Below are 26,143 nucleotides of genomic sequence, written 5' to 3'. Positions count from 1 at the left end.
ATAACAAAAGCAGCTATAAGTGCCTATATCAAAACAGAAGAAAAACTTAAAATAAACAACCTAAATATGCATCTTTTTTTTTTTGAGATGGAGTTTCACTCTTGTTGCCCAAGCTGGAGTGCAATGGCGTGATCTCGGCTCACTTCAACCTCCGCCTCCTGGGTTCAAGCGATTCTCCTGCCTCAACCTCACGAGTAGCTGGGATTACCAGCGTGCGCCGCCATGCCCAGCTAATTTTTTTTTTTTTTTTTTTTTGTATTTTTAGTAGAAACGGGGTTTCACTATGTTAGCCAGGCCGGTCTCGAACTCCTGACCTCAGGTGATCCACCAGCCTTGGTCTCCCAAAGTGCTGGGATTACAGGCATGAGCCATCGCGCCCGGCCAAATATGCGTCTTAAAGAACTAGAAAAGCAAGAGTAAACCAAACCCAAAATGGGGAGACTAAATAATAAAGATCAGAGTAGAAATAAATGAAATTGGAATTAAGAAAACCATACAAAAGATCATGAAACAAAAAGTTGGTATTTTGAAAAGTTAAACAAAATTGATAAACCTTTAGCCAGACTAAGAAAAAAGGAGAGAAGACCCAAATAAAATCAGAGATGAAAAAGAAGACATTACAACAAATACTGCAGAAATTCAAAGGATCATTAGTGGCTACTATGAGCAACCATATGCCAATAAATTGGAAAACCTACAGGAAATGGCCAAATTCCTAGACAGATTCAATCTATTAAGACTGAACCATGAAGAAATAAAAAACACGAAGAGACCAATAACAAGTAACGAGATCGAAGCCATAATAAAAAGTCTCCCAGCAAAGAAAAGCCCAGGACCTGACGGCTTCACTGCTCAATTCTACCAAACATTTAAAGAATAATAGCAATCCTATTCAAACTATTCCAAAAAATAGAGGAGGGAAGACTTCCAAACTCATTCCATGAGGCTAGTGTTACCCTGATACCAAAACCAGACGAAGACACAGCAAAAAAAAAACCCAAAAAACAAACAAAAAAAACCCAAAAAACTACAGGCCAATATCTCTGATGAATATTGATGCAAAAATCCTCAACAAAATACTAGCATACCAAATTCAACAATACATTAAAAAGATCATTCATCATCACCAAGTGAGATTTATCCCTGAGACGTAAGGATGGTTCAACATACACAAATCAGTTAACGTGATACTAAGAAAATCTGTAAATAATCTTAAGTTACTCTAAACTCTCTTGACTAGAAAAGTTGTGAGAAACTACAATGTTTTCATGGCAGTCTACTTGAACATAGTTTTCTGGAAGCACTTACAGAAAGAATAAGCATCTTTTTAGTTTAAGTGCACTTATTATGCCCCAATATAATAGGATTGACTTCAACAGATGATGGTCTAACCCAATTATTCTACGAAATTCTAAAGCAATCTCTCCGAAAGGTTGGCAATTGTAGTCAGCAGGCCAAATCCAGCCTACTGCTTGTTTTCATGAATAAAGTTTACTGGAACACAGCCATATCTATTCATTTATGTATTATCTATGGATGTCTTAACTACAACAGCAGAGTTGAAAAGTTGCAACAGGGACCAATGACCTACAAAGCCTAAAATATTTGGTATCTGGCATTTTACAGAAATTGCTAACCCCTGCTCTAGACAAGCAATCCAAGAAGAAATAAAACTTGTTATACTCACCTGAGGTGTTGTCTTTCTGTACTGGTCACCTCCATCTATCACATCCCTCATGATTTTTCCCTTAAGACATTCATATTCTTCTGGACTCAGCTGAATAGACTCTATGGTTTTTCCACAGGCCGAACACTGGCCACTGTAATTATAATTGTTAAATAATAATATTTAAATATGTCGAATAATGTTCTGGGGAAAAAAATTTGTGAAATGAACAATGAGGAAATTAAAAGGTAATAAAAAAGAACATTAAAACCTTTGTGATAATCACATACATCTAATTTTTTGTAAACCTGATAATATCACAAATCAGTGTGCCAGAAAACCCAAAAAAGTAGATTGGCCGTTTGGATGACTTTTTTTTTTTTGAGACAGGGTCTTGTATTTTTAGTGGAGACTTGGTTTCAACATGTTGGCCAGGATGGTCTCGAATCTCCTGACCTCGTGATCTGCCTGCCTCGGCCTCCCAAAGTGCTGGGATTACAGGCGTGAGCCACCGCGCCCAGCTCAGATGACATTTTTAAAGTAATTCCTATCCTGTGGAATATCATATTGGTGAATTAAATAAATAAATAAATCCTAAAACACAACTGGGTCTGGAACCTCTAGGGAAAAACATCTCTAAGACTTCATATAGGTTCACAGTACTCACAGGAAAAACATTTTGGGCACTGCTAAGTCTCTGTATGCAAAGTATGTTTTTTTCCTCAGATACTCTAATTACAAACTTGTAATTATCCTACCCTTAAGGTGTTCTTAAATATTTTTCAATTAATAGCAACAAAACCTACTAAACCAAAATCAAACAAGTTAAAAATAAACATTGGTCTTCACCTTTTTCGGACTGTGGTGAATTGTCCTTTCCATTGTTTTCCAGGAACACTATGAAAAGATTGCAAAACCAAATCATGAGAAGGTTAGATTCCTACTGAAATGAAAGATATTCATGGCATTTGGAAACTCTTATAAGCAAGAAGTCCGAAAAGTTCAAGATACTTCTGTAGAATGGTTTAATTTAAAAAGTGGCTGCTATCCTGGATGGGGTTAAGAAGCTGCTGGTACTCTGCTCTGGATCTCCTTCTTCCCAGTGGTTCTCCTCCCAACAAATAACTCTCATCTTCAAGTCTACCGAAAGCGGCTGACCTTAGTGGCATAACCTCTAAACCAAACTCAACTCTTACCTTCTCCATAAAGCTGCCAGAAATTGCTCCTGCTGAGAGTAATTTACCTCTTACACACCACTGTTATTTCACTGTGTGGTACTGTATTCCCAATTAAATTGAGAATGTCATAATAGATTTTATAAAACACTCGCAATGCCTAGCCTATTTGGAAGCATTCGAAAACTATGTATTGACGTATTTGTTCAATCAATGTATCCTTTCCTCCTTCCCCTTCCACATATTACCATCAGTTCTTATGATTCTACTGCCTTCTCTCCTTCCTCAGTTCTTAATTCTCATCATCTCTCACCTAAATCTAAAATTGTATTCACGCAGATCTCCCTGTTTTCAATCTTAATCCCTCTCCTATCTACTCTTCTCACTTGGCAACTGCCTTTGTAAAACTCCATTCCAGCATTATTTTTTTCTTTTGAGACAAGGTCTTGCTCTGTCGCCCAGGTTGGAGTGCATGGCGCCATCACAGCTCCCTGCAGCCTTGATTGACTCCCTAGATTCAAGTGATCCTCTTGCTTCAGCCTCCCAAGTAGCTAGGACTACCGGCACACACCGCCATGCCAAGCTAATTTTTGTATTATTTGTAGAGACAGGGTTTCACCATGCCCAGGCTGGTCTCCAACTCCTGGCCTCAGGCTATCCTCCCACCTCAGTCTCTAAAAGTGCTCAGATTACAGGCGTGAGCCACAGCACCCAGCCAAATCCAGCATTCTTGATAACAGAATAAAATCCAAACTCCTTGGTATTCAAAGATTTTCACAAATGGGCTCCTCCTCCCTTGATCTTCAGTAAGTTTAAGATAATTAAGCATAATTACTGCTTCAAAGCTCCGTAAACATGATATAGGAAAAAAAAAAGGCAAGAGAAAAACAGAGAGAAGGAACAAATTTTTAGGAAGCAAATTAATGAAGAAATAATGACTAAGCATGGTGGCTCACACCTGATCGCTTGAGGCCAAGAGTTTGAGTCCAGCCTGGTCAACACAGCGAGACCCCACCTCTTAAAAAAAGAATATTAATTTTAAAAAATAAGTAAAAATTTTCAAAAATTTTTAAAAAGACTAAAGCAATAAACAGGTATGTAGCCAGTAACATGAATAAAGCAAAAGCAAACCAAAGGAGAGAGCTTTAGAGAGACAGCAGCCAAATGATAGAAAGGTCCAAAACAAACTGGAAGGGTTAAGATTTTCCATTGTAATGCTTATGTATAAGGCTTGATCAATATCCCCCTGTCCACTCTAATCATCCAAGTTGATGAACTGTAGATAGTAGACAGAATAGGCCGGACGCGGTGGTTCACACCTGTAATCCCAGCACTTTGGCAGGCCGAGGCAGGCGGATCACCTGAGGTAGTTCGAGAGCAGCCTGACCAACATGGAGAAACCCCGTCTCTACTAAAAAGAAAATAGAAAATTAGCAGGGCATGGTGGCGCATGCCTGTAATCCCAGCTACTCGGGAGTGTGAGGCAGGAGAAAACCCGGGAGGCAAAGGTTACAATGAGCCGAGATCATGCCATTGCACTCTAGCCTGGCAACAAGAGCAAAACTCCATCTCAAAAAAAAAAAAAAAAAAAAGGGAGAGAGTAGACAGAATAAATATAAGCATATTATCTCAGTCGCTAGATTTCAGAGGAACTTCTGAAAATACTAATATGGCCAGAGACAGTTCTAGTCAAATGCTATATTCTTTTCTTGCTATGAACAGTGGCCATAAGTAGTATTAAGTACTCACATCATACTAGATGCCTAAGAAAACAAAATTAATGATCCTTCCAAAAGGAAAAAAATGTAAAAATTAAAACTGCTATATAATTTCAGTTTTATGTGATGGGTAAAGATTAGCACAAATTATGTATGTTGTTACTTTTTTTAAAGAGAGAAAATTTTGTCGTAAAGAGAAAATAAATCTTACTAAGAGATGGAAAAAAGTATAATCAGAATAGAGTGATTCTCAGCAACTAATAACAAAAAAGAATGGCTACTTTGAGGTTTAAAGTTATTAAATTAAAAATAATTAGCCAGGTATGGTGGCACATGCCTGTGGTTTTAGCTACTCAGGAGACTGAAGCGAGAGGATCACTTGAGGCCAGGAGTTTGAGGTTACAGTGAGCTATGAACACACCACTGCACTCCAGTCTGGGCAACAGAGCAAGACCCTGTCTCAAAAAAAAAAAAAATTAAAGAATAAAAACATACATATAAAAAAATCAAAATTACCTCTCAAACCATGTTTTTATACTGTGTGCAAATGACTCCCCTGGATACAGCTGATTATTTCTTAGATATGAAAGAATATCTAGTAGTTTATTTGAATAGTTATCATCCTTTATGTCTTTTCCAAAATCAAAGAAAGCTTTTAAAGTTTCCAACATAGGAACAATATCATGACCTAGCAATTCCTGATATAAATTCCAAGCTGTGTTTACATCTTGATGAAGGAGAGCTCCCTGGATACAGTCATTATAGTTCTTTTTTGAAGGAGTTATAACTTTTTTGATGTCCTCTAACAGCAACAATGCTTCTCTCCATCTGTCTGAATGAATCAATCCCCGGATGAGAAGACTGTAACCTCTAGGTTCTAAAGTCTTATATCTGGCTTTCATAATTTCAAAGACATCAATAACTTCAGATGTCTGCATATGAAAGACACAGAGATACAAATACTTGACCAGTAAATCGTAACTTACAATACCATTATTTTTGGCTGCTACCCATGCCAGCAGAGATTTAGCCACATCTATAGAGCTATGACAGCCAGCCATCTGTGAAATGATCCAACTTTCGAAACTGGTCTTTCCGGTGTTTTCTTTTAAATCTTCCTTAAGTTTATCCCACTCCTCTGAATTCAAAGGTTGTGTTGGGAGTTGAATAGTGTTCCTCGCAGGTGCCAAGGCATGATCTTCACTTTGAGAATTCATCTGTGATCTCTCCTTAGCTGCTCCAGCTAAAAAAAAATGAGGAACAGAATAAACTTGCTTATTACTGCCCTCATCTTTCCTGAGATATCTGGCCTTGGCAATCAGATTCGTTGCTTTGGTATTCTGTGGAGACATTGTTTTAAGAGAAAACAACCTCTGCTGGTTCCTGATGCCACAGCTGTCTGCCAGAAACAGAGAGACATAAGAGTGCCCTGGGCCTAGCCCAAGGTATGGGCTCTTCCAAAGCTTAGGAAAGCTTCGAATACCAAACAAATAGAAAGTCATTATGCAGTGAGATCAGCACCAGATAGTGAGAGAGATGTTGAAAAAACCCCTCTTCTATGGCAAAATTAAAGAGATTGGGGGTCGGCGGTGGAGAGTCGAAGTGGAACTTTTTAAAAGGTTTGTGTTTCTTCCTTACAGACAAATCAAGGTTCTGCTTTTGGGGCTACTTAAAAGCAAGAAGGCAGGTGAGTTTTCTCTATTAAACAACAATCCGGGGATGTCCAACGTCGCAAGCCGCAAACCGGGGGACAGAGCAGGAATCCTCTGGTGCCTCTTACATTCCAGTTCATGAACCTGAGGAAAAAGCACAAGACGGAACGCCCAGTTTTACTCACGTGGATCACAGCTGTCCTGAAAAGGAACAGATTCCCACGGGAAGCTTGCTGGAAAGGGGGTGTAAAGCCAAAACCGTATCCAGGGACCCCCAACTCCAGCCTACCACCAACAGCGGCGAAAGCCGAAGTCTAGGGGCCCTCACCCTGCATAGCTCTCTACAGACCGCAAAACTCCTCCGGTGGGGGGACGAGGAGGGAGGAGGTGGCGAGTCAGCTGCGCCAACGACTCAGGAAAGGAAGAGAGGTACAGGAAGGGCGCTGCCTAGACTGCGTACCGAACGCTGACAAATGAAGTTCACTTCATTCAACAACTCAAAGCGGCACTCAGACTTAACGCGGCCATAAACGCGGCGGAAACTACAGTGCCCACGATGCACCGCGCCAGCCCCGGCCGACGGACGAGACTGACCCGGACTTAGGCGTTCCGCCTGGCCCGGCGGCGAGGAAAAAAGGCAGTTTTGAAGTATTTAGTGGCAAAAGGGGTAGGAGACGGCTGCTGAAGTGTCTACTACATTCAGGGGACCTGGAAGGCTTCCAGATATCCGCAATGAACAATGAAAAGAAATTGTGAAAGAAGGCGCTTCCCTCAAGCCGGAACTAATGAACTCCTGGGTCACGTGGTGCGCACGCGCCAAAGGCACACGATAAAGGAAAACGCGGGCTTATCGTGGCCTTTAAAATCCGGCTTGGTGAGCTTGGGTCGCCTCTGAAGGAGAACCATTTTCCATCTCTTTCATAGTTGTTTCCCCCAGTCAGCGTGGTAGCGGTATTCTCCGCGGCAGTGACAGTAATTGTTTTTGCCTCTTTAGCCAAGACTTCCGCCCTCGATCAAGATGGTGGTTGGACGGCCTTCCTAACCTTTACGGGGCCTGGCGGTGCTGACGCCTGAGCTGGTAGGGGTGGAGCAGGTAGGAAACAGCAAATGCAGAAGCTGCTGCGCGGGAGTCGGCCATGGACTGGAAAGAAGTTCTTCGTCGGCGCTTAGCGACGCCCAACACCTGTCCAAACAGTGAGTTTTGGGAGGGGCCGCCCGTTGGGATGGCCCGGCCTTAAACTCCTAGAGGTAGGGGGGAGGTGGGGAGGAGGAGCAAGGGGGAGCCGCCTTTTCCGCTTCTGTGAAACCTCCCGACAAAGGAGGCGGAGTGGAATGTGGTTTAAGGATCCCGATAGGTTTGACCCAAACTTTCCTGGGGCAGAATCTAGAGGAACGAAAAACTTAGCTTTAGTCACTGACTTCCATGGTCTTAATCTAAACTTGTGAAGAATAACTTGGAACCCCGGCTCCAACAACGCCTCAACCCCACCAGGACCTATAATTGTCCTCCTGCCTTTTTACTGTCACGCTTTTTGCTTCCCTCCTAATCCATTTTATATTTCATAATCCATTTTTCCTTTTATTTTTCTCCTTCACATTGCTTATTAACTAACCTCGTTAAATCTACCTTTCCTATTCCACACCCGCACTAAGGGCTGTTGAAAGTGGCTGGAGAAAAACAGAACCTTGGTGAGTTGTCTCACTTTTTTTTTTTTTTTTTTTTTGAGACGGAGTCTCTTGCTCTGTCGCCCAGGCTGGCTGGAGTGCAGTGGCAGCATCTCGGCTCACTGCAACCTCTGCCTCCCGGGTTCAAGCGGTTCTTCTGCCTCAGCCTCTGGAGTAGCTGGAACTATAAGCGCGCTCAACCACGGCCGGTTAATTTTTGTATTTCTAGTAGAGACGGGGTTTCACCATATTGTCCAGGCTGGTCTCAAACTCCTGACCTTGTGATTCGCCCACCTCGGCCTCCCAAAGTGCTGGAATTACAGACGTGAGTCACCACGCCCCGCCGAGTTATCTCACTTTTAATACAAGTCCACTAATCTAAAGAAGGTGTTTTGGTCATGTCTACCGTGTTTTCCTGGACGTTCATTCTCCTACATTCAATTTTCATCTCCCAAACTGCCAGTCTGTGTTTTCCTAAATACACTTTTTTTTTTTCCAATACAGGATCTCCCTGTGTTGCCCAGGCTGGAGTGCAGCGGCACAGTGAAGTATTGCTGCAACCTCGATTTCCTGGGCTCAAGGGATCTTCCCACTCCAGCCTCTCGAGCAGCTAGAAGTACAGGCACACGCCACCACACCCGGCTAATTTTTTATTTTTAGTGGAGATGAGGTCTTGCTATGTTGCCTGGGCTGGTCTCGAATTCCTGGCCTCAGGCAGTCTTCCTACCTCCACCTCCCAAAGTGTTGCTATTACAGACGTGAGCCGCCGCACCCAGGCAACACTCCTTTACACTATTCTTCTCATCTCCTACACCTGCAGTCTGTCCTACCCGCTTCTTACTTTAAGCTGATGAACTTGTATTTTAATATATATCTCATTAAGAAAGGAGAAGCAGTCGGCCGGGCGCGGTCGCTCAGTCCTGTAATCCCAGCACTTTGGGAGGCCGAGGCGGGCGGATCACGAGGTCAGCAGATCGAGACCATCCTGGCTAACACGGTGAAACCCCGTCTCTACTAAAAATACAAAAAAATTACCCAGTCGTGGTGGCGGGCGCCTATAGTCCCAGCTACTCCAGAGGTTGAGGCAGAATACCTTCAACCCGAGAGGCGGAGCTTGCAGTGAGCCCGAGATTGTGCCACTGCACTCCGGCCTGGGCGACCGAGCGACACTCAGTCTCAAAAAAAAAGGAGAAGCAGTCAGAGGAGAACATCACCTGTCCCCCTTAACATTTCTTTCAGCCCCACAACCCCACAGTTAGTTGCCCATACACTCTGGCTTTACTGTTAAAATGATGAACTGATGCCGGGCGCGGTGGCTCAAGCCTGTAATCCCAGCACTTTGGGAGGCCGAGGCGGGCGGATCACGAGGTCAGGAGACTGAGACCACAGTGAAACCCCGTCTCTACTAAAAATAAAAAAAATTAGACGGGTGTGGTAGCGGGCGCCTGTAGTCCCAGCTACTCAGGAGGCTGAGGCAGGAGAATGGCGTGAACCCGGGAGGCGGAGGTTGTAGTGAGCCGGAGATTGTGCCACTGCACTCCAGCCTGGGCGACAGAGCGAGACTCCGTCTCAAAAAAAAAAAAAAAAAAAAAAGATGAACTGTCCATGCTCCTATTTAAGAGTCCCTCCACTCCACCACTAGATTGCATTCTTTTCCCTGTATTCACTGACTTCCTTCCAGCCTCCTCCTTTCTTTCCTACATCATCAGATTTTCCTTCTGCTGGATCATTTTCACCAGCACAAATGTGCTGTTAATATCACCCATCTTTTTAAAAGGTGGGTGGTTGAGGAGAGTGGTGTTGGGAGGCCCGGTGGCTCATTCATGTAACCCCAGCACTTTGGGAGGCCAAGATGGGAAGATCGCTTGAGGCCAGGAGTTTGAGACCAGCTTGGGCAACATAGTGAAACACCGTTTCTACAAAAATAGAAAGTAAAAAATTAGCCCGGGTGGTTGTGCACCACTGTAGTCCTAGCTACTCGAGAGGCTGAAGCAGGGAGGGTTGTTTCAGTCTAGGAGTTTGGGGCTGCAGTGAGCTATGATCATGACACTATACTACAGCCTGGGTGACAAGAGCCAGACCTTGTCTTAAAAAAAAAATTCATTTGAGCTGGGCACTGTGGCTCACACCTGTAATCCCAGCACTTCAGGAGGCCAAGGTAGGCAGATCACTTGAGGTCAGGAGTTCAAGACCAGCCTGGCCAACATGGTGAAAGTCCGTCTCTACTAAAAATACAAAAAGTAGCCGGGCGCAGTGGTGCACACCTGTAATCCCAGCTACTTGGGAGGCTGAAGCAGGAGAATCGCTTGAACCCAGGAGGCAGAAGTTACGGTGAGCTGAGATTACGACACTGTGCTCCAGCCTGGGCGATAGAACGAGACTACATCTCAAAAAAAAAAAAAAAAAAAGTCATTTGATCCCACATCCCTCTCCAGCTACTGTTGCATTTCTCTGCACTCTTCATAGGAAAACTTCTCAAAGAAGTTACCTGTACTTGGCTGGGCGCAGTGGCTCATGCCTGTAATCCCAGCACTTTGGGAGGCTGAAGTGGGTGGATCACCTGAGGTCAGGAGATTGAGACCAGCCTGGCCAACATGGTGAAACGCTCTCTCTACTAAAAATACAAAATTTAGCCGGGCACTGTGGCAAGCGTCTGTAATCCCAGCTACTCAGGAGGCTGAGGCAGGAGAATCACTTCAACCTAGGAGGTGAAGTTTGCAGTGAGCCAAGATCGCGCCACTGCCCTCCAGCCTGGGTGACAGAGTGAGACTCAGTCTCGAAAAAAAAAAAAAAAAAAGAAGGTACCTGTACTTGTACTTTGTGTGCTTTCTTGACCCCTTAACTCTTAAACCCACGGCATTCTTTTAGCAGATATTTATTGCATGCCTGTTTTGTGCCAAGTACCGTTGTAGCTTATAGCAGAACACACAAAAATCTCTGTCTTTGTAGAACTTACACTTTAGTGTGGAGAGAAATAATAAAATAATAAGTAAATTATATAGGTTGTACAGCACCTGCTTAAGTCTGGTTCCTTCATCAGTGTACTAGATCCTATCCTTTGTAGTAGATTCCATTTTTGCCTGCTGAAGGATGTACTCTTGCAGTTGTCCCTTCTGCATCATCAGTTTTTCTTTAATCTTTCCCATCAGCATATAAACATGCTGGTATTTCTCCCATCTTAAACTTTCTTGACTTAATTTCCACCTCTAGCCATTCCTCATTTTTCTGTTCCCCTTATAGCAATATTTGTTAAAACAGTTGTTGGTTAAATCTGTACTTGTCTCGAATTCCTGCTTGTCAAGAATCATCAGTGACTGCTATATTGTTAACTTCAGTGGTCAGTTGTCAGTCTTGACTTTACTTGAAAAATTTTGCAGTTTTCTACAACAGCACTGAGCCATAGTAAAGAAATTAACTTATAGGTTTGGTCTAAGGTTAAAAATTAACATAATAGGCCAGGCATGGTGGCTCATGCCTGTAATCCCAGCACTTTGGGAGGCCGAGGTGGGCAGATCACCTGAGGTCAGGAGTTCGAGACCAGCCTGACCAACATGGCGAAGCCCCATCTCTACTAAAAATACAAAATTAGCCAGGCATGGTGGCACATGCCCGTAATCCCAGCCACTCAGGAGGCTGAGGCAGGAGAATCCCTTGAACCTGGGAGGTGGAGGTTGCCGTGACCCGAGATCGTACCATTGCGCTCCAGCCTGGGCAACAAGAGTGAAGCTCCGTCTCCAAAAAAAAAAAAATTAACAGATGCAGCAGAAATGCAGTCATAAAAGGAATTCAAGGAAACAATTACAGGCTTGTTGGGAAGGAAATGAGACCAGAAAGAGTAAAATAACTTTTGAGAAAATAGATCACAGAATTCAAGAGCTCAGTGAGGCTGAAGTGGAAATGGTATGGCAGTGAGGTTTTGAATTACCAGAAAGGATGATCTGAGAGTATATTTGAGCTTAAGATTTCAGAAAAGGATCAAGTAAAATCTGTGATCTTGCCATAGAACCAAATGGCAGAATGAACTAGAGGTGAAAGACTTTGGAGTTGCAGGACCCATGGTCACCCACATAAATGTTTATTCATCCTAAATGATTGCAGGACCTTGTGAAGAACACTGTGTACCAGTCACCATAGTCCACAAATAAGTGGGGAGGAATTGGCTGAATGAGACAGCCACGTGCCAATAGCAGGCGAGTTGCAGGGTAATAGAGCCCTGAGTTTTGAGCTTCAGACAGAGGATGAGTTTTTTTGTTTGTTTTCTCTACATTAGGTAGAGAAACAGTGATTATGAGGCTGAAACTCCATGAGGTCAGGGGCTGGGGCTGTCTTGCTCACCCCTCATTCCGTGTCTACTACAGCGTTCTCTGTACATAGTAGGTGCTCAGTAAATTCTTTTCATTGAATGAATTAGGAGCACTCTACAGAGTTCTGTAGGAGAGGTAATTTGAGGAAGAGACTAGCTTTAGCGATAAACAGAAGTAGAGGGAGCATGCTGAGAAATGGTTGAAGATGTAGAGGAGGCTGCTTCAGTAGAGGGTAGTGATTCTTGGTATTTCAGAAAAGTTAATATGCTCAGTGTCTAAGCACAATTGTGAAGGCCTTTTTGGCACTGCAACTATTTTAATTAAACTATTAATATATAGGATGACCTGAGTAAAAGTACTGCTTGATTTTAAAAGTGCTCCCCTTAATCTGTTTTGTTACCAGAAAAAAAAAGTGAACAAGAATTAAAAGATGAAGAAATGGATTTATTTACAAAATATTACTCCGAATGGAAAGGAGGTAGAAAAAACACAAATGAATTCTATAAGACCATTCCCCGGTTTTATTATAGGGTAAGTAGTGTCTAATCAAATGTCCTGCAGAGTTTAAAAATGAAATATAATTTTTGGCAAGGCAGGGTGGCTCATACCTGTAATCCCAACACTTTGGGAGGCTGAGGTGGGAGGATCACTTGAGTCCAGGAATTTGAGACCAGCCAGGGCAACATAGCAAGATCCCATCTCTAAAAAAAATTTTTTTAAAAATAGCTGGACATGGTGATGCATGCCTGTAGTCCTAGCTTCTCAGGAGGCTGAAGCAGGAGGATTACTTGAGCCCAGGAGATCGAGGCAGCAGTGAGCCGTGATTGTGTCACTGCACTCCACCCTGGGCAACAGAGTTAGACCCTGTCCTCCCCACCCCCAGAAAAACGTAGTTTTAAAAATAGGACCAGAATTTTATGTTTTAAAAATAGAGAATTATATTTTAAATTTTATATATTATTTTATTGTAATTGATCTTATCACTATTATAAAACATTTTGAGCCCAATAAAATCCCAAGTTTAGATTTAAGTGGGTATGTAAACACAAAGTTGTTAAACTGTGGGCTTTTTCTTTCTGATTTTTATTATAGATATTAGTAGTAAGTATTCTATTGGATTATGTTATCAGGTATACAACACTTTGTTATAAAGTTTTAAAATTTTGCTCAAGGCTAAACCGAAAACTAGATTATGGAAAACCTAAAGAATTTCACTTGAGGCCAGGCATGGGGGCTCATGCCTGTAATCCCAACACTTTGGGAGGCCAAGGTGGGTGGATCATGAGGTCAGGAGTTCGAGACCAGCCTGACCAACATGGTGAAACCCTGTCTCTACTCAAAATACAAAAATTAGCCAGGCGTGGTGGCGCGCGCCTGTAATCCTAGCTACTCAGGAGGCTGAGGCAGGAGAATCACTTGAACCCAGGAGGTGGAGGTTGTAGTGAGCCCAGATCGCGCCACTGCACTCCAGCCTGGGTGACAGAGCAAGGCTCTGTCTCAAACAAACAAACAAAAAAGGAATTTCACTTGATTATTTGTTTCCTTGTGCCAAAACTCTGAAAATGGCTATGAAGGGACGTATAGACAAAATAGACCTTAAGAAAAGCTATTCATGGTAGGGTCACTGCACTCCAGCCTGGGTGATAGAGCAAAGACCCTGTCTCAAAAAAAAAATGTTGGCCAGGCGTGGTGACTCACACCTATAATCCTATCACTTTGGGAGGCCATCAAATCAGGAGGATCACTTGAGGCCAGGAGTTTGAGAACCAGTCTGGGCAACTTGGTGAGATCGTGTCTCTCCAAAAAAAGCTTAGCCGAGCATGGTGGTGCGCACCTGTAGTCCCCGCTACTCAGGAGGCTGAGGTGGAAGGATCGCTTGAGCTCAGGAGCTTGAGGCTGCAGTGAGCTGTGATCATGCCACTGCATTCCAGCCTGGGTGGCAGAGCAAGAGCCTATCTCAAAAAAAAAAAGAAAAAGAAAAAAAAGAAAGCTGTTTACAACCTGGCAATGGTTGGGCAATTCGCCTGTAGTCCCAGCTACTCTGAGAGGGTGAGGAAGGGAGAATGTCTTAAGCTCAGGAGTTTGAGACCAGCCTGGGCAACATAGTGAGACCACCCCACACCCCATCTTTTTTTTTTTTTTTTTTGAGATGGAGTCTCACTCTGGAGTGCAATGGCACGATCTCAGCTCACTGCGACCTCTGCCTCCCAGGTTCAAGTGATTCTCCTGCCTCAGCCCTCCTAAGTAGCTGGGATTATAGGTGTGCGCCACCATACCCAGCTAGTTTTTGTATTTTTAGTAGAGACCGGGTTTCACCATGTTGGCCAGGCTGGTCTCGAACTCCTGATCTCAGGTGATCTACCTGCCTCGGCCTCCCAAAGTGCTGGGATTACAGGCGTGAGCCACCATGCTGGCCCATCCCATCTTTTTTTTTAAAGGTCTATTTTTTTTTCTTAAGGTCTATTTTGTCTATTTTAAAAAAATGAAAATAAAAAGCTATTTATACCTGAAACTGAAATCTACCGAAAAATACCTATTTAGTATTATAAATACCTATTTAGTATTATACAAGTTAACTGGAATCTTAGCTGGATGTCCCTTGAACCTATTACCTTCTAACTCTATTAATTACAACGTTATTTGCAAGTATAGTAAACAGTGGTTTAGCTGGTGTTCTTACAGATTAAGGTATTTATATAAGTGAGTTATCCAGATACTGAAATATTTCTTCAAGTGCAAATTTTTTTCAACCGAACATTTTTTATTGGAAACCTTCCTATAATACTATATACTTCTCAACCTTTTAAGAATCATATGCCTGTAATCCTAGCCTATATTTATTGTAGAAAAGGAAAAAATATGGCTAAACAAGTTGATCTCTTCCCATGACAACATCACCCAACAATGTAAACAGAAAATTTTATATGAATCCTTCTACATATTTCTGTGGGTATCTGTGTATTTTTTTAAATGGGATTACATCATACATACCTTTACTGCTTTTTGCATTTCACACTTTCCTTAAACAGAGGCAGCTAAATAACTGAATATTTTTGATAGCCGAGGGGAGAGAGAAGGGAATTGACATTTATTGAGTGTCTAAGCACTGCAGAGCCCTTTGTATTCTTTATCTCATTTAACCTGGATTCTTAAATAATATGTTACTGTTATCGAACATAGGTTCTTGGGTTCTCAATGCAAAAGGGAGAGAGAGCACCTGACTCTCTGAAAAGAGCTGGTAGGGCTTTTTAAAAAAAAATCAGGAATTGATATTAGGGTGGGGTATGCAGGCTGGGCTGGGCAAAGCAGATCAGGTAGGGTATGCAGGTCAGCATTGTCTGGTTGCTATGGTTATCTTGAGCAGCGGGCCACTTGGTCTGGCTAGAGGCAACAAGGCTGTAAATCAGTTGTTCAGCATTCCTTCCCCAGATAGGACACTCACTTCACAACTTTGGTTATCTCCTAGTTACTGGAATTCTTTTGAGTAAAAGGCATGGTTTGGACATTATGGTGTCAGTGAGGTAGTGGTGTGGGTTTTGTGATCAGTGGGAATGCATGAAAAGAGTGCCATGGTGGGAGTGAGCTGACCCAAGCCCCCATTCCTACTCTGTCTCATTCCTAACAGCTCTTGGATAGGAATGGTGTGACCCCGTTCCTGAGCCCAGGACTGAACTTTCTTGTACTTCCGGGACCAAACCTTTGCCTTCTTTTTCTGGTTCCTGAGGGAATCTCCTTTTTTTCCTTTCTTCATGTCACTTCTCTCTTTGGCCACCTCTAGATCTTAGATGGTTTCCTGTCTGCAGCTATGGATTTGTAAAAAAGTCCTTTCCCTTCTTTCTTCTTCCTCTCCATGGTCCCACTGCTTCAGAGAAAACACCTATTATCTTGAGTCACCACTTCTCTCCTTGGCTGATTAGCTGGTTAACTAGCCACTAGAACACAATGTCAGTCACCCCCAACTCCAGCCCCATCCCCACCTCCTAATGTTTCTTCTGTTGACGAAGAGTCAAACTCTGTAAAATATTTGAAGAGATTTATTCTGAGCCAAATATGAGTGGCCATGGCCTGTGACACAGCCTTCAAGAGATCCTGAGAACATGTACCAAAGGTGGTTTGGGTGCAGCTTGGTTTCATACATTTTAGAGAGGCATGAGACATCAATCAAATACATTTGAGAAATACATTGGTTTGATCCAGAAAGGTGGGACAATTTGAAGCGGGGCTTCCAGGCTACAGGTAAATTCAAATGTTTTCTGGTTGACACTTGGCTGAGTTTGTCTAAAGACCTGGGATCAAACAGAAAGGAATGTCTGGGTTAAGATAAGAGGCTGTAGCGACCAAGGTTTTATCATGCAGATGAAGCTTTTAGCTAGCAGGCTTCAGAGAGAATAGGTTGCAAAATGTTTCTTATTAGACTTAAAGTCTGTGTTGATGTTAATGCCAGAGAGGTATAACAAGGCATGTTTGACCCCCACTTCCCATCATGCCCTGAAACAGTCTCTCAGGTTAAATTTTAAGGGCGCTGACTGAGGAGGAAGTCCATTCAGATGGTTGGGGGGGCCTTAGAATTTTATTTTTGGTTTATACTCCTTTAACTCTGTTCCTTCTGATGGGAGGGATGGCATCTTAGTTCCTGGAAATGAAAGATGAAAACCATAACCCCAAGTTTTGACGTAAGGTTTACCGAGGTAATTTAATGGGGCTAAGATGTAGAAAAGGAAGAAGAACTCTTTAAGGTAAATTATTCTGGCTGGGTGTGGTGGCTCATGCCTGTAATCCTAGCACTTTGGGAGGCCAAGGTGGGAGGACTGCTTGAGTCCAGGACTTCAAGACCAACCTGGGCAACATAGCAAGACCCTGCCTCTATTATTAATTTAAAAAAGAAGAAATAAAGCAAATTGTTCTAAGTCAGGTTGGAATGAGTCATTCTAAAGCTCTGCTCATGGAAATCACCCCAGTTGGCAAACCCTCTTGCCTGGGAGGCCAACATAATAGGCACTGCCTTGACTGTCTCCAAGAAGAAAGGTGATCCAATCTCAACAGGCATGCTTTCCTAAAACTGGACAAGAAGAATAAATGGTTTTTGCTGGACAGGAAGAATTACAGGTAAGAACCACCCAACAGGTTCTTCTTGCCTGCTACCCAGATAGAGCCAATTTATCAAGATGGGAATTGCAAGAGAGAAATAATTTCATATACATGGAGCCAACTAAATGGGAGACAGGAGTTTTATTATTACTCAAATCAGCCTTCTTGAAAAGTTGGAGGCTAGGGTTTTTCAAGGATAGTTTGGTAGGCAGGGGCTAGGGAATGGGTGCTGCTGATTGGTTGGGGATGGAATCACAGGGATATAGAAGAACAGTCCTGGTCCTTGCGTGCTGAGTCTGCTTCTGGGTTGGGGCCACAGAGGAGTGGCTGGTCTGAGAGGGGCCATTGGGTAGTCAGAAGTGCAAAAGCCTGAAAAGACATCTCAAAAGGCCAGTCCTGTGTACTACAATAGTGATGTTATTTACAGGAGTAATTGAGGATGTTGCAAATTTTTGTGACCTCTGGAATAATACCTGCTAATCATTTAACTGACCTGCATCTTAGCAGAATTCTGGTCCTTCGCATCCTCCTGACCTGGTGTCCTTTCATTAGTTTTACAAAGGCAGTTTAGTTTTGGGATGAGCTATTATCATTTAAATCATAAACTAAATTTCTCCCAAATTTATTAATATCTTGGCCCATGCCCAGGAATGACCAAGGGCAGATTGGAGGTTAAAAACAAGATGGAGTTGGTTAGGTCAGATCTCTTTCACTGTCATCATTTTGTCACTGTTATAATTTTGCAAAGGTGGTTTTGAAATTGTCAATCTCCAGTTAATCCTCATTTAATTCTATATCATTCTTTTTTTTTAGATGGAGTCTCGCTCTGTCGCCAGGCTGGAGTGTAGTGGCGTGATCTCAGCTCACTGCAACCTCCGCCTCCTGGGTTTAAGCAATTCTCCTGCCTCAGCCTCCTGAGTAGCTGGGACTACAGGCACATGCCACCATGCCCAGCTAATTTTTGTATTTTTAGTAGAGACGGGGTTTCACAGTGTTGGCCAGGATGGTCGATCTCTTGACTTCATGATCCGCCTGCCTCGGCCACCCAAAGTGCTGGGATTACAGGTGTGAGCCACCGCCCCCAGCCAATTCTATATCATTCTAAGGAAGCCAGCATGCCCAGCCAATTCTGTGTCATTCTAAGGTGACAATAGAAACACAGTGCTTAAAAAAATAAAATGAAACTTGGACTAGACTAGCTTTTAGAATAGCTTTTTCAGGGCAGAGATCCAGCCTTTCTGATCACCGATTCTCTGTGGATCAGTTTTTGTTAAACAAATGTTAAGCACAATTAAGGTGAGATACAAGAAATAATTCGAGGCGGTGGCATACAGTTATTTTATGAGGCCACATACATTTTATAAGATCCAGTAGTCTAAAATTTACATGTAGAAATTTACCTTGTATTTTCAGCTGCCTGCTGAAGATGAAGTCTTACTACAGAAATTAAGAGAGGAATCAAGAGCTGTCTTTCTACAAAGAAAAAGCAGAGAACTGTTAGATAATGAAGAATTACAGGTAAGAACAAAGCAAAAAGTTGCTTTAGATGTTAACCATTTCTCATTTGTGCTACTTAAATCATGCAGGATTTCTTGGTGCCTAATGGAGTCCGTACTACAGAGTGGTACTACGTAGGCTCTGAAGCAGCAGTTCCCACCAGAAGCAGCCGCTGAGTTTGCATGGGTCATGTACCCCAAACATAGTGTTGTTTGTTATTTTTGTTTAAGGCCCTAGGTGATTCTAATGTGCAGCCAAGGTTGAGAACCACTGCTGTAGGGTCAGACTACAGAGGTTCAAATCCCAGCCCTGCTATATGACTTTAGGCAATGGACTTAACATCTCTGTGCTTCGATTATCATCTCTAAAGTAGGGATAGCTAACTATATCATAGAGATATGTGGATTAAAGAGGCAGTGTATATCAAAAGCTTAGTAGGCACTCAATAAATGTTATTTTTATTGTTAGTAATCAAAAGGATAATAGGGCATGAGATTCATCTTAATATTGACTCTGCCAACAAACTCTCATTTTAGTGGAAAGCACACATTTAACTACATATTAAAATCTTGTTGTTTTTAACTTACAACATCTTCACTTCCACAATTCTCTTAAGAACTTATGGTTTTTGCTGGACAAACACCAGACACCACCTATGATTGGAGAGGAAGCGATGATCAATTACGAAAACTTTCTGAAGGTTGGTGAAAAGGCTGGAGCAAAGTGCAAGTAAGAATAATATAATTAACAAAAGAATGTGTTATGTTAAGCATTTTAAATGCCTCAAATATTGACTGGGCACAGTGGCTCACACCTGTAATCCCAGCAGTTTTGGAGGCTGAGGTGAGAGGATTGCTTGAGCTGGGGTGTTTGAGGCCAGCCTGGGCAACTTAGGGAGATCTTGTCTCTACTAAAAATAAAAAAATTATCTGGGTTGTGGGGGCGTACACCTGTAGCTACTCCAGAGGCTGAGGTGGGAGAATTGCTTGAGCCTGGGAGGATGAGCTGTGATTAAGCCACTGCACTCCAGCCTGGGCGATAGAGCAAGACCTTACCTTTAAAAAAAATAAACAAATCCTCAAATATTAAATGAAGTAAATGGAATGACATTTGAGTCCATTTACGTTACTAATGAAATTTAATAAAATTATTTACAGTCAAAAAATCACATTGGTATGAAGTTATTAAAATAAATAATATAGCCAGGTGTGGTGGCTCATGCCTGTAATCCCAGCACTTTGGGAGGCTGAGGTGAGCGGATCACGAGGTCAAGAGAACAAGACCATCCTGACCAACATGGTGAAACCCTGTCTCTACTAAAAATACAAAAATTAGCTGGGCGTGGTGGCGTGTGCCTGTAATCCCAGCTACTCAGGAGGCTGAGGCAGGAGAATCGCTTGAACCCTGGAGGTGGAGGTTGCAGTGAGCCGAGATCGTGCCACTGCACTCCAGCTTGGCAAAAGAGCAAGACTCCATCTCAAAAAAAAAAAAAAAAAAAGAAATAATATAGTTTATGACACTTTCAGCCTTAAGACAGACGAAAGCAAACAAAAAAGAATGCAAGGCCAGGCACTGTGACTCACGTGCCCATCTCTGCAAAATAAAAAAAACTTTTAATTAAAAAAAAAAGAATGCAAACATTTATGACTTAGGCTAGGCATGATGCCTCACGTTTGTAATTCCAGTGCTTTGGGAGGCCAAGGCAGGTGGATCACTTGAGGCTAGGAGTTCAAGATCAGTCAGGGCAACAGAGCAAATCTCTGTTTCTATATATATATTTATCTTTTTTTTTGAGATGGAGTCTTGCTCTGTCACTAGGCTGCAGGGGAGTGGCGCAATCTCAGCTCACTATAACCTCCGCCTCCTGGGTTCAAGTGATTCTCCTGCCTCAGCCTCCCAAGTATTATTGTATTAACAAAAGAATATGTTAAGCATTTTAAATGCCTCAAATATTGGCTGGGCCAATATAAATACAATATAAATACCCAATACAAATACTTTTTGTATTTTTACTTGAGACGGGGTTTCACCATGTTGGCCAAAATGGTCTCGATCTCTTGACTCATGATGTGCCTGCCTCAGCCTCCCAAAGTGCTGGGATTACAGGCAAGAGCCACTGCGCCTAGCCAAATCTCCATTTCTTTAAAAAAAAAAAAAAGTTTGACTTAATATTTTAAGTTTTTGAATTATAAGGAGTCTCTATTGTTCTTTCATTTTTAATTGTATGAATTTATGCCATTGTTTGCTAATTTATGTAGAAGTCATTTTCTTTTATGTTGGCAGATCATTTAAATCTTTATTTTCTTTTCTTAGGCAATTTTTCACAGCAAAAGTCTTCGCTAAACTCCTTCATACAGATTCATATGGAAGAATTTCCATCATGCAGTTCTTTAATTATGTTATGAGAAAAGGTGATTCATTTTTACTGTGCTTGAACTCCTTATCTGGGAATCAAGAAGGTTTTTGGTCTGTGCTTTTATAAGTATTTGTTCCATGTGAAATCACTCTAAGTTTGAATAGTAGAATTTCTTATCTTTTGACCAAGATGTGTTACATAAACTTGGGTTAGCATAAAAAAACAAAAATTTTTTAAACCCTCATGTGTCTTAAAGATAATAGTAGACTAGAAATATTAAGAGCTGAACCAAGAGTTTTAATGTATGGTAATTTGAAATAATTTTAATTTACTGATAATTTTATTTTACCAGTATATTACAAGTTGAGTTGACTGAAAGGATAATTTCAAACCCAAAGCTGTAATATCAGTTTCAAGGAGCATCAATTAAACAGCTTGGACTTATGACTCCTACAAGTGCCATAATAATCTGTGAAAGCCTATTGTATACAATCTTTAATAATTGGTTGCTGTAATTAACCTCAGAAATAAAAGCAGCTTCACTGAAGGCATAACATTATACTAGCTGTCCCTGTTTGGTGGAACACCAAGTTTAATTGGTAAAGAACAGTATCTTCAAGGCGTCAATTTTATTATAGCTTTAGTCATGGTAGAATTGTTGAACTCTTCCATTCTATGGTTTTTTGTTTCAAGCAATTTTGTGGTGAGAAGAAATGTTTTTAGAGTTACTAGATTAGCTTGTCTCAAATCTGGCTCTTTATCTCCTTTTTCATATCTGAAGGATAGATCTTAAGAATTACTTTCATTTTCTTGTTTATTGTCAGTTTGGCTTCATCAAACAAGAATAGGACTCAGTTTATATGATGTCGCTGGGCAGGGGTACCTTCGGGAATCTGTAAGTATTAACCTTATAGATATTATATTAACTCTTATAGACACTAAAATGTAAACTGTAGTTATCACTGGGTGTTGGGATTACAGGCTATTCTCATAATACTTTGTTTTATTTCTGTCTGTGTGTGTTTGTGTGTACATATTTAGTTTTACTGTAACAAAGCAACTTGTACACTTTCAACTTTTAAAATTGAACATCATCTTTCCAGTGAAACAAAAAACAAATTTAAAATAAACAAAATTACAATAGAGAATGTCAATTCCAAATAAGATCCTACAGGTTCTACTGATTCTCCCATGGAGTAGCAGCCTTCAAGTCATCATTAAGAGAGAATTTATGCTGGGTGTGGTAGCTCACACCTGTAATCCCAGCACTTTGGGAGGATGAGGCAGGCGGATCACCTGAGGTCGGGAGTTTGAGACCAGCCTGACCAACATGGAGAAACCCTATCTCTACTAAAAATACAAAATTAGCCAGGCTTGGTGGCACATACCTGTAATCCCAGCTACTTGGGAGGCTGAGGCAGGAGAATCGCTTGAACCCAGGAGGCAGAGGTTGCTGTGAACCGAGATAGCGCCATTGCACTCCAGCCTGGGCAACAAGAGTGAAACTCCGTCTCAAAAAAAAAAAAAAAAAAATGTATTGGCTGGGTGCAGTGGCTCACGCTTGTATTCCCAAGGCCTGTACTCCCAGCACTTTGGGAGGCTGACGTGGGCAGATCACCTGAGGTCAGGAGTTTGAGACCAGCCTGACCAATATGGTGAAATTCCATCTCTACTAAAAATAGAAAAATTTGCTGGGCTCTGGTGGTGCATACCTGTAATCCCAGCTATTCAAGGGGCTGAGGTGGGAGAATCGCTTGAATCTGGGAGGCAGAGCTTGCAGTGAGCCGAGATTGCACCACTGCACTCCAGCCTGGGCAACAGAGGGAGACCCTGTGTCAGAAAAAAAGAGAGAGAGAATTTATTTTAAAGGTGTCATTTTAAACTGCAAGGATGCCCCTTAAAAATCACAGTTAAACATGCCAAAGGAAAAGCAACTTTGTCAAAATGCTCACTTTAAACTATCAAGACGTTTCAAACCTACCCTTTGCTGACCTATAACCCCATTTTGTAAAATTTATTTTCTTTTTTTAAATAAGAGACAGTAGACAAGGATGCCGGGTGTGGTGGCTCACGCCTGTAATCCCAGCACTTTGGGAGGCCGAGGCGGGCGGATCATGAGGTCAGGAGATCGAGACCATTCTGGCTAACACAGTGAAACCCCATCTCTACTAAAAATACAAAAAAAAATTAGCCGGGCGTGGTGGCAGGCACCTGTAGTTCCAGCTACTTGAGAGGCTGAGGCAGGAGAATGGCGTGAACCCAGGAGGCGGAGCTTGCAGTGAGCCGAGATCACGCCACTGCACTCCAGCCTGGGCGAGAAAGCGAGACTCCGTCTCAAAAAAAAAAGAGACAGTAGACAAGGAGATGTTGGTAAATGCTAACTGTCCATATTCACATAGAGACATAGTATACTCTGCGCTCAATAGAGGAAAGCAGCTAGAATTCTATGCACGACTACACAGGGGCCTAGCACCTTCCAGCTTCCAGCAGAGCAAAGGGAACAGGTTTTTCTTTTTTTTTCCATAGACCTCGGTGGTGTTGATTCCATATAGTTTTTGTTGAGACACAGGATGTTTCCGTTTTGGGGTTTGGTTTTTTATTTTTATTTTTTTTAACAAATGACATGTGTTACTAAACAAATGTTTAATGTATATTGACTATACAAATTCCTTTTTAGATTCTTTTTCTTCAAACTTTTAAAAAAAAAAAGGCCTTTTGGCTGGGCGCGGTGGCTCATGCCTATAATCCCAGCATTTTGGGAGGCCGAGGTGGGCAGATCATGAGGTCAGGAGTTCAAGACCAGCCTGACCAACATGGAGAAACCCCGTCTCTACTAAAAATACAAAAATTAGCCAGGCATGGTGGTGGCCACCTGTAATCCCAGCTACTCAGGAGGCTGAGACGAGAATCGCTTGAACCCAGGAGGCGGAGGTTGCAGTGAGCCTAGATTGTGCCATTGCACTCCAGCCTGGGTGACAAGAGCAGACTCTGTCTCAAAAAAAAAAAAAAAAAAAAAAGCCTTTTAAAGGGGAAAATAAAAAGGATGTAGCATTTTAACATTTAAAAATCACTGAAAAACGTTTGATTATTCATGAGTGATATTAATGTGTCACTATTTTTTAAAGGGCCAAGAATTCCACCCCCCCCCCACTTTTTTTTTTTAAGAAAATATAAGAGAAGCCAGACACGGTAGCTCACGCCTGTAATCCCAGCACTTTGGGAGGTCAAGGCGAGTAGATCACTTGATGTCAGGACTTCGAGACCAGCCTGATCAACATGGTGAAACCCTGTCTCTATTAAAAATACAAAAACATTAGCTGAGCATGGTAGCAGATGTCTGTAATCCCAGCTACTAGAGTGGCTGAGGCAGGAGAATCGCTTGAACCCAAGAGGCAGTTGCAGTAAGCTGAGATCATGCCACTGCACTCCAGCCTGGGCAACAGAGCAAGACTATGTCTCAAAAGAAAAAGAAAAAAGAAAATATGAGAGAGAAAATGAATGTGACTGTATTCCCACCTCTGGGTTTAAGGTTGCTAGGTCAGTTACCAAGAGGCTGCTTGTTTCCTATTAGGCACTGCTGTAATTAGGCCAAGTTATCAACAGAGAATTATAACTTCATGGTCCAAATGGCTATGCTTCTTCTGAGTATGGGTATCTAAATTATATGGACTTACTTTTCACCTCAGGCTTTTTTCCCAAATATACAGTGCTTTTTTTAAGGTTGTAGGGGAGAGGGGAAGGGAGTTGGGCATGAATATAAACTAGGTTAATTAATCAAATAATTATTCAGATATAAGGGTTAAAGAAATGTAAATTTCTTGTTACAGTTCGTATGGTTCCTGCTATAATTTGTTGCATTCTGTTTTGTCTAGATTTCTGTAGATAGAATCTGTTAGCTCATTCTGAACATTTATACTGTAAAACCTTTCCAGGGGCACACTACAGTTCTCTTTAAGGTTCAGACCAACTTGACAATAAAAGGCTCTTGCTTCTGGCCATCTCTTTCTAGCAAGGAAGACATAATTAGCCACCTGCTGATACTCGTTTAGAGGTCAGGTCCAAAACTGGAGTACTTCTCTAGCTCTGAGAATTCTAGTTAGCAGTTCACTTGATTTATAAAAACAGCAATATTGATTTATAAAAACAGTCCCCAGTTACTGCTTGTCTTGCCTCTTTCCATGGATGGAAACAAAGATTGAAAGAGAGATGAGCAAAAGGGAGAGAAAAGAAACAGTGTACTTCTATAGTTGTTTTTAAAAAGGAATAATTTTCCCCTTCTCTCAATGAAAGAAAACACTTCTCTCAAAGTATTTCTTCCATCCTTGGCCCATTGCCTTTTGAAACCCAGACTTTGTGTCTTACTAATTTGAAAGGCAGTGGCTTCCAGACCAACATTTATAATCTGAGTAGAGTATACAAAGTTTTATTCACTTATTAAATCTTATTAAGCATTTAGTAGACATTTATTTGGGGGCAGGTATTATTCTAAGCTTGTAGGGCTCATGTTTTACTTTGTGACAATCTGTTTGCCCAGATTTCTTTTTTTTCTTTTTTTTTGTTGTCTTGCCCAGATTTCTGTAGATGGAATCTGTTAGCTCATTCTAAATGTTATACTTTAAAACCTTTCCAGGGACACAGTACAATTTTTGTTCCCTTGTAGACCTATTTTTTCTAGCAGAGTGGGAAGACAGACACTAAATTATAAGCAGATAATATCAAATAGTGACAAGTTATATGTAGAAAATAAAACAGTAAACTAGGCAGGAATATGACTGGGATTGACAGACGATTTTAGGTAGGCTGGAAGGAGCATCTTTTTGAGATAGTGATTAAGTTTTAGCCATGAAGTACGAGAAAGAAGCCAGCCTTATGAAGATGTAGTATAGAGGAAATGGCAAATACAGTGTCTCCAAGGCAAAATTAAGCCTGGACCTGTTCTAGGAACAGAAGGAAGCCAGTGTGGCTAGAACAAGGATTATAGTAACAGAAAATGAAGTTGGAGAAGTAGGCAGGGGCCACATG

General features: G+C 41.8%; 2 protein-coding genes and 1 long non-coding RNA gene across 21 annotated transcripts in view; 1 reads left to right on the top strand and 2 right to left on the bottom strand.

Moving 5' to 3' along the window:
- PRORP (protein only RNase P catalytic subunit) overlaps nt 1-7,467 on the bottom strand; it is a 160,823-nt gene extending 153,356 nt beyond the window's left edge. For 2 of the 17 annotated variants that reach the window (XM_054666490.2, XM_054666491.2), the window contains exons 1-4: nt 6,672-6,782; nt 5,076-6,355; nt 2,516-2,563; nt 1,688-1,820 (exon numbers count right to left, since the gene is read on the bottom strand). In XM_054666490.2, coding sequence (XP_054522465.1) covers nt 1,688-1,820; nt 2,516-2,563; nt 5,076-6,061 — 1,167 coding nt within the window. In that variant the 5' untranslated portion in view covers nt 6,062-6,355; nt 6,672-6,782. Of the gene's footprint in view, nt 1-1,687; nt 1,821-2,515; nt 2,564-5,075; nt 6,356-6,396 lie in introns of all 17 variants that reach the window. The other 15 variants (XM_063793313.1, XM_063793315.1, XM_009427685.3 and 12 more) reach the window with 13 other exon arrangements.
- Nucleotides 7,007-26,143, top strand: part of PPP2R3C (protein phosphatase 2 regulatory subunit B''gamma) — a 36,883-nt gene continuing 17,746 nt past the window's right edge. The window contains exons 1-7 of one of the 3 annotated variants that reach the window (XM_016925743.3): nt 7,007-7,085; nt 7,206-7,405; nt 12,584-12,711; nt 18,682-18,786; nt 19,382-19,494; nt 21,079-21,176; nt 21,946-22,016. In XM_016925743.3, coding sequence (XP_016781232.1) covers nt 7,348-7,405; nt 12,584-12,711; nt 18,682-18,786; nt 19,382-19,494; nt 21,079-21,176; nt 21,946-22,016 — 573 coding nt within the window. In that variant the 5' untranslated portion in view covers nt 7,007-7,085; nt 7,206-7,347. Of the gene's footprint in view, nt 7,406-12,583; nt 12,712-18,681; nt 18,787-19,381; nt 19,495-21,078; nt 21,177-21,945; nt 22,017-26,143 lie in introns of all 3 variants that reach the window. The other 2 variants (NM_001246654.1, XM_063792672.1) reach the window with 2 other exon arrangements.
- LOC107968146 (uncharacterized) lies at nt 16,200-18,741 on the bottom strand. Its single transcript, XR_001709103.4, has 2 exons — nt 18,669-18,741; nt 16,200-16,466 (listed from the first exon to the last, which is right to left on the bottom strand). It is a non-coding gene; the product is annotated as an uncharacterized LOC107968146 (long non-coding RNA).

Source organism: Pan troglodytes, chromosome 15, assembly GCF_028858775.2.
Source record: "Pan troglodytes isolate AG18354 chromosome 15, NHGRI_mPanTro3-v2.0_pri, whole genome shotgun sequence".
NCBI classification, from domain to species: domain Eukaryota; kingdom Metazoa; phylum Chordata; class Mammalia; order Primates; family Hominidae; genus Pan; species Pan troglodytes.
The sequence above is the reverse complement of the archived record's forward strand: the minus strand, read 5'-3'. Positions and strand labels throughout refer to the sequence as shown.